General features: G+C 35.6%; 1 protein-coding gene across 3 annotated transcripts in view; it reads right to left on the bottom strand.

Moving 5' to 3' along the window:
• Positions 1-13,900, bottom strand: part of ABCD2 (ATP binding cassette subfamily D member 2) — a 105,724-nt gene extending 91,824 nt beyond the window's left edge. Inside the window, exons 1-3 of one of the 3 annotated variants that reach the window (XM_044677858.1) lie at positions 12,965-13,900; positions 12,024-12,204; positions 2,716-2,837 (exon numbers count right to left, since the gene is read on the bottom strand). In XM_044677858.1, coding sequence (XP_044533793.1) covers positions 2,716-2,837; positions 12,024-12,204; positions 12,965-13,900 — 1,239 coding nt within the window. The remainder of the gene's footprint in view (positions 1-2,715; positions 2,838-12,023; positions 12,205-12,964) is intronic. The other 2 variants (XM_044677860.1, XM_044677859.1) reach the window with 2 other exon arrangements.
• Between the last annotated feature and the right edge of the window lie 351 nt (positions 13,901-14,251).

Below are 14,251 nucleotides of genomic sequence, written 5' to 3'. Positions count from 1 at the left end.
GAACATAAAGATTTACTTAATATGTTTACTCTCTATTTAAAACTAAGAACCAGAATTATCTATTAGGTGGATAAAATAGAGGTCTTTCCCAATAAGATCATGGGTAAATAACAATGTCCATTATCACTGTTATTTTTCAATACTGCACCAGGAATACTAGCTGTAGCAATAAGACAATACAATTTTAGAATAAGTAGGTAAAGGGGAAAGAGAATTAGCACTTTTTTTCAGATGTTACTACGGCTTACTTGGCATTGTGGAGTCAGAAAGACTAGAATTCAAGTCTGGCATCTTATACTCACTCCCTATGTGACCCTGGGCAAGCTAGTTAATCTCTATTTCCCTCAGTGTCCTCACATGGAAATGAGGAAAGTAATTACACCCACCTCAGAGAGTTGCTGCAAGGATAAAATGAGAAAATATTTGCAAAGTGCTTAGCAAAATACCTGGCACATAGTAGACACTTAGTAATTGCTCATTTCCTTCTTTCTTTCCTTTAGCAGATTTATAGCATATAGAATAAACTCACATAAATCATCAACATTTCTGTGCATTACCAACAAAATCTAGAAGAGATAGAAATATTCCATTTAAAAATACAAAACAATGTACAAAATACTTAAAGGTCTATGTGTCAAGACACACACAGGAACTATATACTATAAAATATTCTTTGCACAAATAATAACAAATTTAAACAAATAGGAAAATATTAATTGTGCATGGGTAGGTTGAGCCAATAGAATAAAATGGCAATACTACCTAAATTAATTGATTTTTGTTATGCCATGACAACTCAATTACCAAAAGATAGCTCTATAGAGCTAGAAAAAAAATTCATCAGGAGGGAAAAAAGGTTAAGACTCTAAAGGAAAATAATGAAAAAAGTGTAAAGGAGAGGGGCCAAGCACCACTACACCTCAAACTATACTACAAAGCAGTAATCACCAGAACAGTTTGATCCTGGGTAAGAATTGGATTGATCAGTGGAACAGAATAGGTTAACAATATACAGAAGCAAATAAACATAGTAGTCTAGTGTTTAATAAACTCAAAGATTATAATTATTGGAGCAAAAATGAACTTTTTAACAAAAACCGTTGGGAAAACAGGAAAGTAGTCTGGCAGAAACTCAGTAAAAGCTAACTTCTCACACTGTATACCAAGATAAGTTTTAAAGATGTAAGTAATTTAGACATCCTCAACAAAGGAAAAAGGAGGAAGTTAACCTGTCAAATCTAAATGAGATAGGATTATAGAAGATAAAAAATGAATAATTTTGATGACACGAAATTTTAGTTTTACTAAATTTGTTAAGTAGACGAGTAGAAAACAATCTTTGCAGTAAGTTTCTCTGAAAAAGTCAAATAAGACTTTTCAAATAAGATATATAGGAAACTGATCAAATTTAAAAAGAATAAAATCCACTTTCCAATTGATAAATGGTGACAGAATATGAAGCCCTAAAAGTTTTCCATGATTATTTGAGATTGGTCTAATAAGTCACACAGGAAAAATTAAATGCCTATAGCCCAAATTATTATATACAGTAGAAAGAACTTGAGTTAGTACAACAATACATATATTTGGGAGAGGTTCTAACTACAGACAACGAGCTGAATCCAGAAATGGATAGGAAAAAGAGAGAAGAATATATTGCATTTTAGAAATTGTATGGTGCTTTGAATGATCCCAAGATTCTCTCTACAGCAGGGGTCGGCAACGTATGGCTCTCGAGCCATATCTGGCTCTTTTGAGGGCCAGATATGGCTCTTTCTGCAGGAGCCATAAAGTAAATTTCTTTTCAGGCGCTGTTACAGGAGCACACTGTGAACACTGTACGGCTCTCACGAAATTACATTTTAAAAAATGTGGCGTTTATGGCTCTCACGGCCAAAAAGGTTGCCAACCCCTGCTCTAGAGCAAGGATTCATCTTTTAAATATTGATCTTTTCCTAGTGATTCTCCATGGATGAAAATTTTAAAATACCACAATTTCTATGACCTTAGATAGGTAAGTAACTGAAAAGGAAACGGAGTGATACATAGTGGCCACAGATAAGTTGTTGCATATTTATTCCAGTGACCTACAAAAGTATGATTGGAAAAGGAGATATATCAGTCATATTGCATGAATAAGAGTTAACAGATGGACAGTCCAAAAATTATATTGGTTTTACATATGTAAAAGGCAGGAAGGTCTCTAAGGAACCACTACAGAGGACCTATAAAAGAAAAAAGATATATGACTGTACCAAAGGACAGAATACCAATCTCCATGAGATCACAGACCTACAGTTGTATTAAGGTGCAAAAACAGGAGCACAGGTTAGAATAAAAGGCCATGGAAAGATGTTTAATTTTGTGTAATAATTTCATTGACTCTTAACATTTCCATATGTCTCGATTATTTCAAGATACCTACATCACAAAAATCTAAAAAATTCAGCAAAACAAAATAATTATAATTCTCTTTAATTTAGAAAACAAATGCCATATATTATACCAAAAGCAGAAGGAAAGAGGAATATGTTGTATATGTTGAAGAATTTAGCAAATGATCAAAAAGGCTTTAGTCAACTATCCCAATGTGATTGGATTTTTTTCTGTAGTCTATGTAGGATTGCCAGGTAAATATTACTTTCACTCATTCACTGTTTACATTTTATTTGATTTTCAAATAGTGTTGTATAGACAGTAAGTAGTATACAGTACCTCTTTGTATGAAGACATGATCCTTTCAATGGCATCTGCTCCAGACGCCAATAAATTTCGTGCAGTGGTAAAGGCTTCTGTACGGTCACTAACCATAGCTTGTTTCTGGTCATCCTCTAAATCTTAAAGAAAAATTAAGAACTATTGTAGTTGTCAAGTAGCCTTTACTCTCCATTTCCACACATGTATTTTTAATCAATTCAATTCTAGCTAAAAATTATATGTTAATTAACAATTTATAACTATTAAAGAAAGTTTTAAATTTTATTTTAATTTTATTGGACAAGAAGAGAGGAGATCTGGACCTCTTATTTTATCTGATATAGGAAACCTCTAGTACTCCTTTCTGTAATTTATGCCCTTAGAGACTGGTAAAGGAACTTTTCCCAGGTTACACAGCCAATATGTATCAGAGGTAAGATTTGAACCAGGTCTTCCTGACATCAAGGGTGCCATATTGTCCATTACTCCATGTTGCCTCTCAAAAGAAGTTAATATATTTTTGAAATTTTAATAACATTTACTATTTGATATTGCTTGCCCTTTTCCCCCTCTAAGAAAAAATAAAAATATTAAATAAAAAGTCCTTGCTGACCAGTATAGTTTAAATTTGGTAGTTTTTAAAATTAAATTTAGAAAAAATTTCACTGGAACTATATTTTAGAAAGAAAAATATTTATTTTTAATGTCCACCTTTTTGGGGAGAAGGATATCAGAAATCAAGTAGAATCACAGGACATTTTTTACTCTTTAGGCAAAAGATCCTGAACACAGAACTGTGATATCCAATATTTGTGGCCCAAACTAAAAGTACTGGAAAATCTTATCTAGAAAACAGGAGATACTATCTTAGGATATTCCCCCTGAGATTAAGGTATTAAAATATATTATCTTCAACCCTAAAATGGCTCATGATTTTCCATAAGGACTTTCCTGATTCCTATTCCCTCCCTCCCACCCAGTTGTTATATATCTCTTCCTACTCAAAAATGACTGAGAATATACTTCTCATTTACTTTTCTGGGTATAGTTGTTTCCCTTCAGCTGAATCTAAGCTCTTTGAGTAAAGGGATTATATGATGTTTGTCTTTGTATCTTCAGTACCTAACACAATGCCTGGCATACTGTAGATGCTTAATAATTGCTCATTGAATTGTTTAGTTGAATCTAATATCACTTCTCCAGATCCTTTCTTTATCAGAAGAAGACACATTTTATGAAAGACCTGTGATATCATTTATTCTTTTAAAAATATTTTATAGAAAAATCCTCAGAGCACTTAATTATGCAGTATACAAGAATATGAACTATATGAGAGTGTTAATAATCAGGGAAGATCACTTCAGTTTGGGTATGATCAGAGAAGAATTCAAAAGGGAAATGGCAATTTATCTGTGCTTTGAATGAATGGTATCTATGTATGGAGAACAGGTGGGAAGAGAAAAAAGATAACTCCTAGTGGAAAGAACTTTTTACTTATAATGTATTGTGGCAAAGAGGCATAAGGCATGTCTTTCTGGAAATGTGAAGTAGTCTACTTTGTCTGTGACATAGGGTTTCTGTAAGAGATAAGGCAAAAAAATTCCTTTGAACTCGGAAGCAATTAGATATAATAGAATAGTGTCTGATAAACCAAAAGGCACCATCTACTGGGGTAAGATCTGGTTAGACAACAAAAACTGCTGAGAAAACTGTAAAATACCATTCAGTAATTAGAACTAGAACAAGATCTTAGACAATATATGATACTTTGTTATAAAAATTAGCTTGTTTTAAGCTTGGGGCAATATAATGGGCCCCTATCATCCACATCATTCTCATCTTTATTTTAGACAAAAAGTTATGAATGTAATAACAATTGTTCCAAGTCTGTACTGAGGTTAGGAATATTCCTCCCATTTAGACATAGGCATTGTTTAAATTTACATTGAAATCTATTTCTAGTTATCTCCTGGTCTCATTGTAATTAAGGAAAAAAATCAGAATATTAGAAACATTTGGGTAATGAAACAGCAGCTTGTATGTTAGTCTTTGTGGATAGGAGAGGAAATTGGAGAAAGAATACCTAGTATGGGTCTTCTGCTCTAAGATACTCATATAGCTGTTGGTCCTCTGCAAGATTTCTTTCTCTACTATAACTCAATGCTACCTTTTCTTTCTCCTTTCTCTAGGCTGTCACTACTTGTCTTAGCTCTTTTCTTTTCCCTCCACTTGTAGACTCTCATAACCTCAATCTGGTTCCAAGATATCTCCTCTTTTTCATACAAATTCCTCAGGATGGAACCAAGACTCCTGTGAAATAGCCTTGAACGATTCAAGGAGGTATATAAATACTATTTAGAATCAGTTATGATTGATTAATTCAACCAAAGAATTATTCCTCTGTTCCAAAGTGGATCTGAGTTAGACCAGTCCCCTGGCAAAATAATGGAACAAAATGAAAAACTCAAAGGTCATTCAATAATTTAAAAAGAGATTTGCTTAGCTATAACAAAAGGGTATTCAACAAGAATAGTTATCCAGGCACCTGAAGTTGATTAAGCTGGGGCAAGCTTGAGTTATCCTTTTCACACTTCAGAGCACCTTTGGAGCACTTCATAGCTGCTTTGTACTCATGTGATGAGGAAGCCACATCAACAGTCTGAGCCCTTACTCCTCTAAGCCAACCAAGACACCAAGAAGGTCTCTATACCTTTAAGGAAAAGCCAGCCTAATGTAGAGGGAAGGTTTGGAATATTGCTCCTACCATCTTTACTTTTAAGTGTTTAGGGAAATCAATGATGTCCTTCCATTACACTAATATCACAGTAAGATCCAAATAGATACTTGACCTACATATAAATTATTATGTTAAAGCAAATTTTAAAAAGGATCATAAACTCATAGATTTAGAGTTCATTGTCTTCACAGATAAAAGGTAACCAGAGAAGAAGAGAAAATGGACAATTTTGATTACACAAAACAGAAAATATTTTTCACAAGCAAAATCAATACAATTAGAATTAGAAGTGGGAAAGAGTAGCAATTATCTCATAAAGGTCTGATACATAAGGTAATTAGAGAACTGATACAAATATGAAAAAGGCACTCAATAAAAAAAGTGGTCAGAGAAAATTAAAAGGACAACTTTCAAGTTAAGAAATGCAAGCTACTAACAAAAATGAGGGGAGAAATGTTCCAAATAATTAATAACAAAAGAAATGCAGGTCAAGATACCTCTAGGATTCTACCTCACACCCATTAAATTAGAAAAGTTGAAAATTGCACTTGTTGGGGAAGGGCAATGTTTTCTATTCTGGAAAGCAACTTTAAACAATATACCAAAGTCCCTGGACTGCATACTCTGACCAAACAAGAGCAAAGATATGTAAAAAACATTTATAGCAGGAGTTTTTGGGGGTAATTTATAGCAAAGAACTACAAAGGGGGTGCTCATCAGCTGCGAAATAGGTAAACAAATGGTGGTACAGGTATGTAAAGGATTATATATTGTTCTGTAAATTCATAAACTATGATCAAAGCAGTGACCAATTATGAATTTAGGATTGATGATGACTCATCTCTTGGGACAGAGGTGCTAGACTGGAGGCTGTAATGAGTAAAAATATGCTGAGACAGTTTTCTCTAAGGCAAGATCATTTTAATTTTAATTCATATTATGATCATATTCTTTTATACACATGATATATACTGTTAGTATAACAGGTCACAATAGCACCTCAGCAGTAATTCAAGGACCTGAGCATGATAAATTTATTAGTTAGGCTAGCAATAATAAATAAATTGGGTCAGTGATCTCTCTGAATGACCAAAGATCTGGAGTCACATCTGACAGGTTATTTTAAACCTAGGTGTATCTCCCTTCTGACTGGCCAGACAATACATCATTTGGGACCTCCTCTGGCAAAGGCAAGACAATCCTGATTGGTAGGCATGAAGTGGATTAAATTGGGAGGCAGGAGTAATCCTCAAGTAATAAGATTAATAGTGAGGAAGGGAGGTCCCCACCTTGACACTTTAGGACACATTAAGGAATGGTAGTTGTTTAGAAACCCAACTGCCTCTAGAAATCTTGACTCAAAAAACAAAAAACTGCCACTCACACACATACAGCCCCATCTCCTTTGGCCTCTCTCTTGGAGACCAAGTCACTCTTAATTTTTAAAAGGAAAATCAAGAACATGAAAGTCAGGGGCAAACAGAAGCAGGATCTCACTTTAAAATAGTTAACTAGCAGATGCCCAGAGGAGCTAGAAATGATTTCATTTCTCAACCACATCTTTGTTTGGACTGAAAGAAATATCCTTTTGAGCTAGGTTAAAAGATGGAATTTTGACAAAATGAGGAAAAGAATGGATTATAAAGTAATATTATCAAATGATATAGTATATTAATTTTCCTCAAGGTACAGAATGATACATTTTTAGACATCATTTTGTTTTTAAATTTTAATTAATCATACATATCTATTAAAAGAGAAGGATTTATTAAGTGTTTACTGTGCCAAATGGGCAGTTAGGTGGCTCAGCGAATTGAATGTAGGGCCAGGAGTCAGGAAGGCTCATCTTCCTTAGTTCAAATCTGGCCCCAGACACTTTTCAGCTGTGTGACCCTGAGCAAGTTACTTAACCCTGTTTGCTTCAGTTTCCTCATCTGTAAATATTCTGGAGAAAGAAATGGCAGATCACTCTAGTATCTTTGCCAAGAAAACCCCAATGGAGCCATGAAGAATTGGACACAAATGAAAAATAACTCAAACAACATGTGCCAAGTACTATGCTAGGTTAAATTCTAGGGATTCAAAGACAAAATGAAGCAATTCCTGCTTGGCTTTAAAGAGTCTGAAATCTAGCTAATGGAGACAATACATTCTTATATCTACCTATAGGATATATAAACACATGCATACATATGACTGCACAAGTTAAAATATTGGATGTAAGATATTTACCCACTCTTACATATGTGAATATTGTTCTATAGCTGTTTTAATAGATTACATATCTGTATTTTATTTTTGTACTACATATGTTATAGATTAATATATCACATATTGCAAGAGTGGGGTCAAACTAATCCATCCTATTTTAGCCTTGATTCATTAACTAAGATCATACATTGTAAATAAGTTTGAATAATCCTTTAAACTTGAATGATGTTCAATAAGAATTGTGTTTGGATAGGCAGAGCAAATTTGGCCATACCCAAAGGATCGTTATAAATTGTCAAATGAACTGAGAAATATTCATTTTAGAAATCGCTGCAAGTATGGAGATCTCCCAGAGAGAAGGAATCTCCTGGAGAAAAGAGGTCTCACCATTAACCTTGTCCTGGTCTCTTTTCCTTGACCTACTTTGGCTGGAAAAGTACCTTTAAGGCTACAAATAGGGTCTAGACCAGGGATCGGCAACCTTTTTGGCCATGAGAGCCATAAATGCCACATTTTTTAAAATGTAATTTCGTGAGAGCTGTACAGTGCTCACAGTGCGCACTCCTGTAATAGCGCCTGAAAAAAAAATGGACTTTATGGCTCCTGCAGAAAGAAACATATCTGGCCCTCAAAAGAGCCAGATATGGCTCGAGAGCCATATGTTGCTGACCCCTGCTCTAGAAGATTTTTGGACTACTCATCTTCCACTGCTGACCTACCTAGCATTCCTGGATCAGCTGGCAGGCAGGATCTGCATCATAAATCAAGGACTACTTCACCAAGTTTAAGGGAAACTTCTTGAAAACCTCCCAAATGGAAGAAAATGACTTCCAGCAACTAAAATCTATGAATTAATCTTTTACCCCTTATTTGGGGGAGGAATCAGTGATTCCTCAAGCACTGTATTTTGTGCCTAGCCCACCAAGAAGCCATGTCAGTGCTTTAAGGTTTAGCATCAGTTAAGTCTCAAGGATAGATTCAATACCTTTTAAGGAAAAAGCAAACTGGTAAGGTGCTAGGATATACCAGAAGCTATAAACATTGTGAGCCTACATCTAATGTAGAGGCAACATGGGATAATAGAATGAGCCCATTATTATGTGTCCATAAGACCTAGTTCTAAATCATGGATCTTCCATTCATTGGCTCTATAGTTCTGTGATTTTAGGCAAGTTACTTAAACATTTCCAGACCTCATTTCCTCACTTGCAAAATGAATTAAACTATATGCATTCTAAAATCTATTCCAGTTCTAAAATGCTACTTCTACATTTTTGTATCATGAACCAGGAAAACAAGGTAGAAAAAAATACCCTCTTTATTACTTTCTTTCCTTTTCCTACCTCAGCCATCCATCTTTAAACTGTCTTCTTTATTTCTTTTTTAAAATCTTGATTCATTTAAACATCTTAGCACTCTCTAAGAATGGAACAAGTATTGAAAAAGTAATCTGAATAATAATGAACACAAGTTTTCATCACCTTGAGACTAAAGCAGATTTTCTTCTTGAACAACAGATCACTTGCATGTTATAACCTTGTGGAGAATGGAAGACTTTAAGGATCAATATCTTAAGAAAATGGATTGAAGAAATCCATTTTACTTGTGCTGTGATATTACTTTCTCATTGTTTGTCAAAAGCCTCTGGCAGATTGCTAAGAAATGTCATAATTAAGGTTTTTTTTTCTACATGTAATTATTTTAAGATAAAATTTTAATTTGTTTAATCATTGTCTCATTCTGGCATTCTTAAGTTTACATAATAAACTCTTTTTGAATCTCTTTTCTATTCCCTGAATTTAGAATCAACAATTGGTATCTCCCAGAGCTAAAAAATATTTTCAGCAACCTTAAGTCACCTACAGGAATAAATTCTTCACATATCTTGTTTACTTCTTACTTATCTCAGTGGGGTTAATTTGTCTCTATTAATAATTGCATTTTCTCTATTCTGTGTTGCATGCCCCTGGGTTCTATAATAAGGCCAGTGCTTCTAAACATTTATTATTGCTAACTATGCTGTAGACTTGTCATTAGGTCCTCCTCTAACATACACTTATTAGAAAAAAAATTAATTGTCTTTTGGAGGTTCAGTCTGAAACAACAAATAGTTTATCTCATTGGTTTTTATCCTTATTCCATCTCTCTGTGTCCAAATTATCCATTATGAAAGGCCTAGACCTAAACAACCTATTAGTCATTATCTCTCTACTATTTTCATATTTATTTGTGTGCCTGTTAATGCTTCCTCCCAAAGTCCCCTTCTAAAAAAGAAATATGGAGGGACTATGTTGTTTTTCATCTTTGTATTCCTGTCAAGGAGTGGAGCCTTGCAAATAATAAGCACTAAAACTAAAAAACAGGATTCAAAAAGATCTTGACAGAATAAAATATTAGACTAAGTCATAAGATTACATTTAAGAGTGATAAATGTTTTATATCTCTTTTTAAAGAATCATCTCCACAAATATGAGCTGTAGGAAGTAAGGCTAGAAAACATTTTGTCTGAAAAAGATGGAGGTGTTTAGGGGACAACAAGCTCAATATGAGTCAATAGTGAGCTAATAAAAGTCAAGAAAGTCAGTGCAATATGAAGCTGCATCATGTTCAGGGACCGGAAGATGATTGTCTCATTGGATGGACTCAATGCTAATAAGACCACATCTGCAGCACTGTATTTCAGTTCTAGGCACCACATTTAAGGAGTATTGAAGGGTAATTAGTTCAGTGTAGTCCCTTTTCTGGGCAACTTCTCTAATTTGAACTCACTCTCAGATAGGATTTCAAGAAGATGATTGCTCCCTCGGGTTCAAGAGTATCTACCCTGTGGCACCACTAGTGTACCTTCTATTAGCAAGCTACAGGGAGAAATTTCAACTGGCTCTTATCAAAATATTTGCTAAGATGGCATTGTAAAAACACTAGCTACAAAACTTTCCTTCCTAAATATGAGGCAAAATCTCCCACAGGTACATACAGTATCCTTGAAAAGAATGGACACCAACTTAAGAGTACCACAAAAGTGAAGCACACATATAGGGAGTTGATATGGAAAAGACAACTCACACCTGGAGCTTCAGGGTCTTTTCTTTCTCAGGAGAGTATTCACGAAGTTCATTATCATTAGTGATAGATGGGTTGCTCTGCAGCTAAGCTAGACTCTCCAGAGGGCACAGAGTCTCTACTGCACAGGTGGAGTCCCTGGGCTTGCCTCCCTTCAATGGTAACTGCAGTAGCAGAAGCCTTCCCATTTCTGCTCCCTCCGAGGCTCCCTTCGCTCTGAGGCTTATCATCTCCCAGGCAAGAGATGGGACAGTAGAGATTTAGCCTTTACCTTTGACAGCTCTTTCTTGTTCAAGAACAGGTCGCCTTAGTAGGAGACCTTATCCTAACTTACAATGGCTACCTTGGTACATTTTCCAAATCCTTATTTCTGTTGCTTAGGTCATAAATAAGCAACGAATGATTATTCACCAAAAATCATCAAATATTTCTGGGGTTCAGAGGTACCCAGTTTAAAAAAAATTCTATAGGTCTTCAGTAGGTCTAAGCAAGTCAAAGGCTGGAGAAAAGTTTTAGAACTCTAGGAGAAAACTCATAGTTGCAGCTTTTTCATTCTGAAGTGAACTCATCTCTAATAATGGGAAGAACAACCTGCTAATATTTGAAATGGATTCCTGCTCTGCTAGGTGCAAATATAATTTGAATGGGACTTGCTCCTTAGAACTCTTAGCCTCTGCAATTTGTCCCCAGTGACCAGCAAATTTTCTTAAATCTAAAAGGGACATGCTTCATTAACCGGCTGGAGAAATTAAGAATATTTAGTCTAACAAAACAGAAGAGAAATGATAACTGTCTTCATTTACTGAAGGTCTTGTCCCATGGAAGAGGGATTAAATTAACCCCAGAAGGTGAAAGTTACAAAAAGTATAAATTCAGTCTTGATGGGTAGAAAAACGCTTAGCAATTACGGCTATTATAAGTAAGCTGCTTCAGGACGTGGTGGATTCACAAGAGATCTTCAGTCAAAAGTTACAAGACCACTTATGGAATATGATTTATAGGAGATTCCTCCTTTGGGGTTAAATATATTATATATGCATATTATAGCTTTATGTATGTTATTTCATTTGTTAGTCAAAAATTCTGCGTTAGATTCCCATTTTATAGATGAGGAAGTGAAGACTTAGAGAAGTGACTATAAAGAAGTGACAAGAAATAACATAGATCTTCCGACACTAATTTAGGCCCTAACCTTAATAAATTTAGAAATATTACTATTAACATACATTAATACTAACAGGAAAAGTAGCAAAAGCGCTCTTCAGATTATTTCCATTTAAAACAAATATTTGAAATAAAGTAAAAATGTTATTACCACTATCTGCAAAGCCAGTTGCAGTGATAATTGGTACAGCTACCATAATTAGTCCACTGCTGCTCCAGACATACTTCATCAAGAATTGCTCTATCATAATGTACCATAAGCGTTTAGATAAAATGAGATTCATTTGCTCTGCTAAAGCCTTGTAACTTTTCTGCAGTTGTTTCATTTCTACCTAGAGGGAAAAAAGACAAGTATTTACATTGCATGCCTAAACACCCTCTCTTTTTGCTCCTACCCATTCTACTAAGCTATATAGTCATAATAAATATCTTTCAATTTACAACTTTGCTTAGCAGCCTGTGCATGATATTGTCTTAGAAATTTTTTATCTTAAAAGTTATTTTTGATACAGTGAGTGCCATCTTTGGGTCTGGCAGCTAATAAATATAGATTGAAGTCATTAGGTAGGTCGAATCCCTGGTATAAAATGTCTAGCTTAGCAGATGCAATGTTAAATATAAAATTCCTGATTGCTAATTCTATTTCTACATTTAGATCATTTGAAAATCATGCACATGATATTTTCTTTCATAGTATTCTAAACATTTCTCCTAGAAGAATAGTAAACATCACAATCTGAAGTTTTCATTTTACAGTGAAAATGTATTTGCATGTCCCGAATGTACATTTTTTGACTTTAGTTTTAAGAAAATAAATAGTGGAACATATTGAGTGTATTTGTCAAACTAAGCACATTTTTTGTTTAAAATGAATGAAATTACTCTTGCTCTAGATATTTAAGAAAAATGAAACTTTGGAAAATATAGTCTGCAATTTCATTTGAGATTTAAAAAGTAACAGGGCATATCTTTTCAGTTTTGATGTCAAAGGAATGAAAACCATTAAGGAAGTAAGACAACAGACTATCTTTTTCTGCAGCAGCAGCATCTAGCCATCTCATGTTACAACTATCACCTTAATTTTTGCCTTACCTTATGTCCTCTATAAAAGGCAATTTCTTCCACATTGGCTATAATTCGAGAGTGCACATACCGCAAATACCCCTTCCTGTGAGCTTCTTCAGCCACCAATTTACCAAATTTGGGAGAGCATGTTTTCAATACTTTGGCAGTAGCATACACTACGAGCCCTGCCAGCAACGTAGGCCCAATTGGGCTCGCTCCTCTGGACGTAGCCGTCTGGATGAGGGTATAGGAAGTCAGCATCACATCCAAAATGGGTTTGGTCAGATTAGAGTACAGGTGAGCTATAGACTGGGAGAACATCATAATATCCTCAGTAAGAGACTGATCGGGGTTGGCAAGTCTCCCGTCCATATTGATCACCTTGTAGTAAGTCTGATTGGTAAAGTAGGTCTCATAGGCATGGTCTACTAGTCGAGTTCGGAAAGCCAAAGCAAGCTTGCACTCCAGATACCTTATTGCACTGTTCACGAACGTGGCAGGAATTGCGATCATGAGCCATTTGATTAATTTAATGATGAAAGCGCCGGGTCTTTTCTCCACGATGCTCTTCACGATTTTTCCATCTAGACTAGCCACATAGATCGAAAGAAAAGTTCTCGAGATTAAAGCCACGGAATGGAGGCATAGCCAACCTGTTTCGGTGGTCACAAGTTTGGGGAAGAGAATTTTCCGAAGCTGCAGAAGCTGTTTGAAAAAATCCGCATTCACTCCCGGAGCTTTCTTCCAAGAGCCCTCGGTGCAATGCAGTTTCTTCCCATTCTCTGCAGTCCGGCAAATTTCCTCCTGATTCTTCTTGCAGTCGGGCTGCTTTAAACGTTTGCCTATAACGGGGTAGAGGGTTTTCAGAGCATATGCCGCAGCCATCAGGCAGGCAGCCCTTTTAGCAGTCCTAGATCTGGTCCATTTCACTCTATTTGCGGCTGCGTTTAACATATGGGTCATTTTCTCAGTCGCCCCAATCCGGCTTTCCCAAAAGGCCTCCTGATTTATTTTAAATGCCCATGATCCTCAGAAAACCCGACCCGATCTTTCCCCAAATCAGACGCCTTCTATAGTCTGCAGCATTTCCCGTGGTGACAGATGCAGCGAAGGTTAGACCGCACTACAACTACCAGAGACGGTTTCTCTAAGAACTTGAGCTTCACAAAGCAACCCACGGCCATAAACTCCTCCCCTCGCAGCCCACTTATTGGCTGCAAAGAGAGTGGGACCTTTGTATGCACTTAGTTTTTCTTCGGGCCTTGAAAAGTGGAGGGGAGGGGAAATGGAAGGAAAGGAAACATGTTGCTTCCT

The sequence above is a fragment of the Gracilinanus agilis genome, chromosome 5 (genome assembly GCF_016433145.1).
Source record: "Gracilinanus agilis isolate LMUSP501 chromosome 5, AgileGrace, whole genome shotgun sequence".
NCBI classification, from domain to species: Eukaryota; Metazoa; Chordata; class Mammalia; order Didelphimorphia; family Didelphidae; genus Gracilinanus; species Gracilinanus agilis.
The sequence above is the reverse complement of the archived record's forward strand: the minus strand, read 5'-3'. Positions and strand labels throughout refer to the sequence as shown.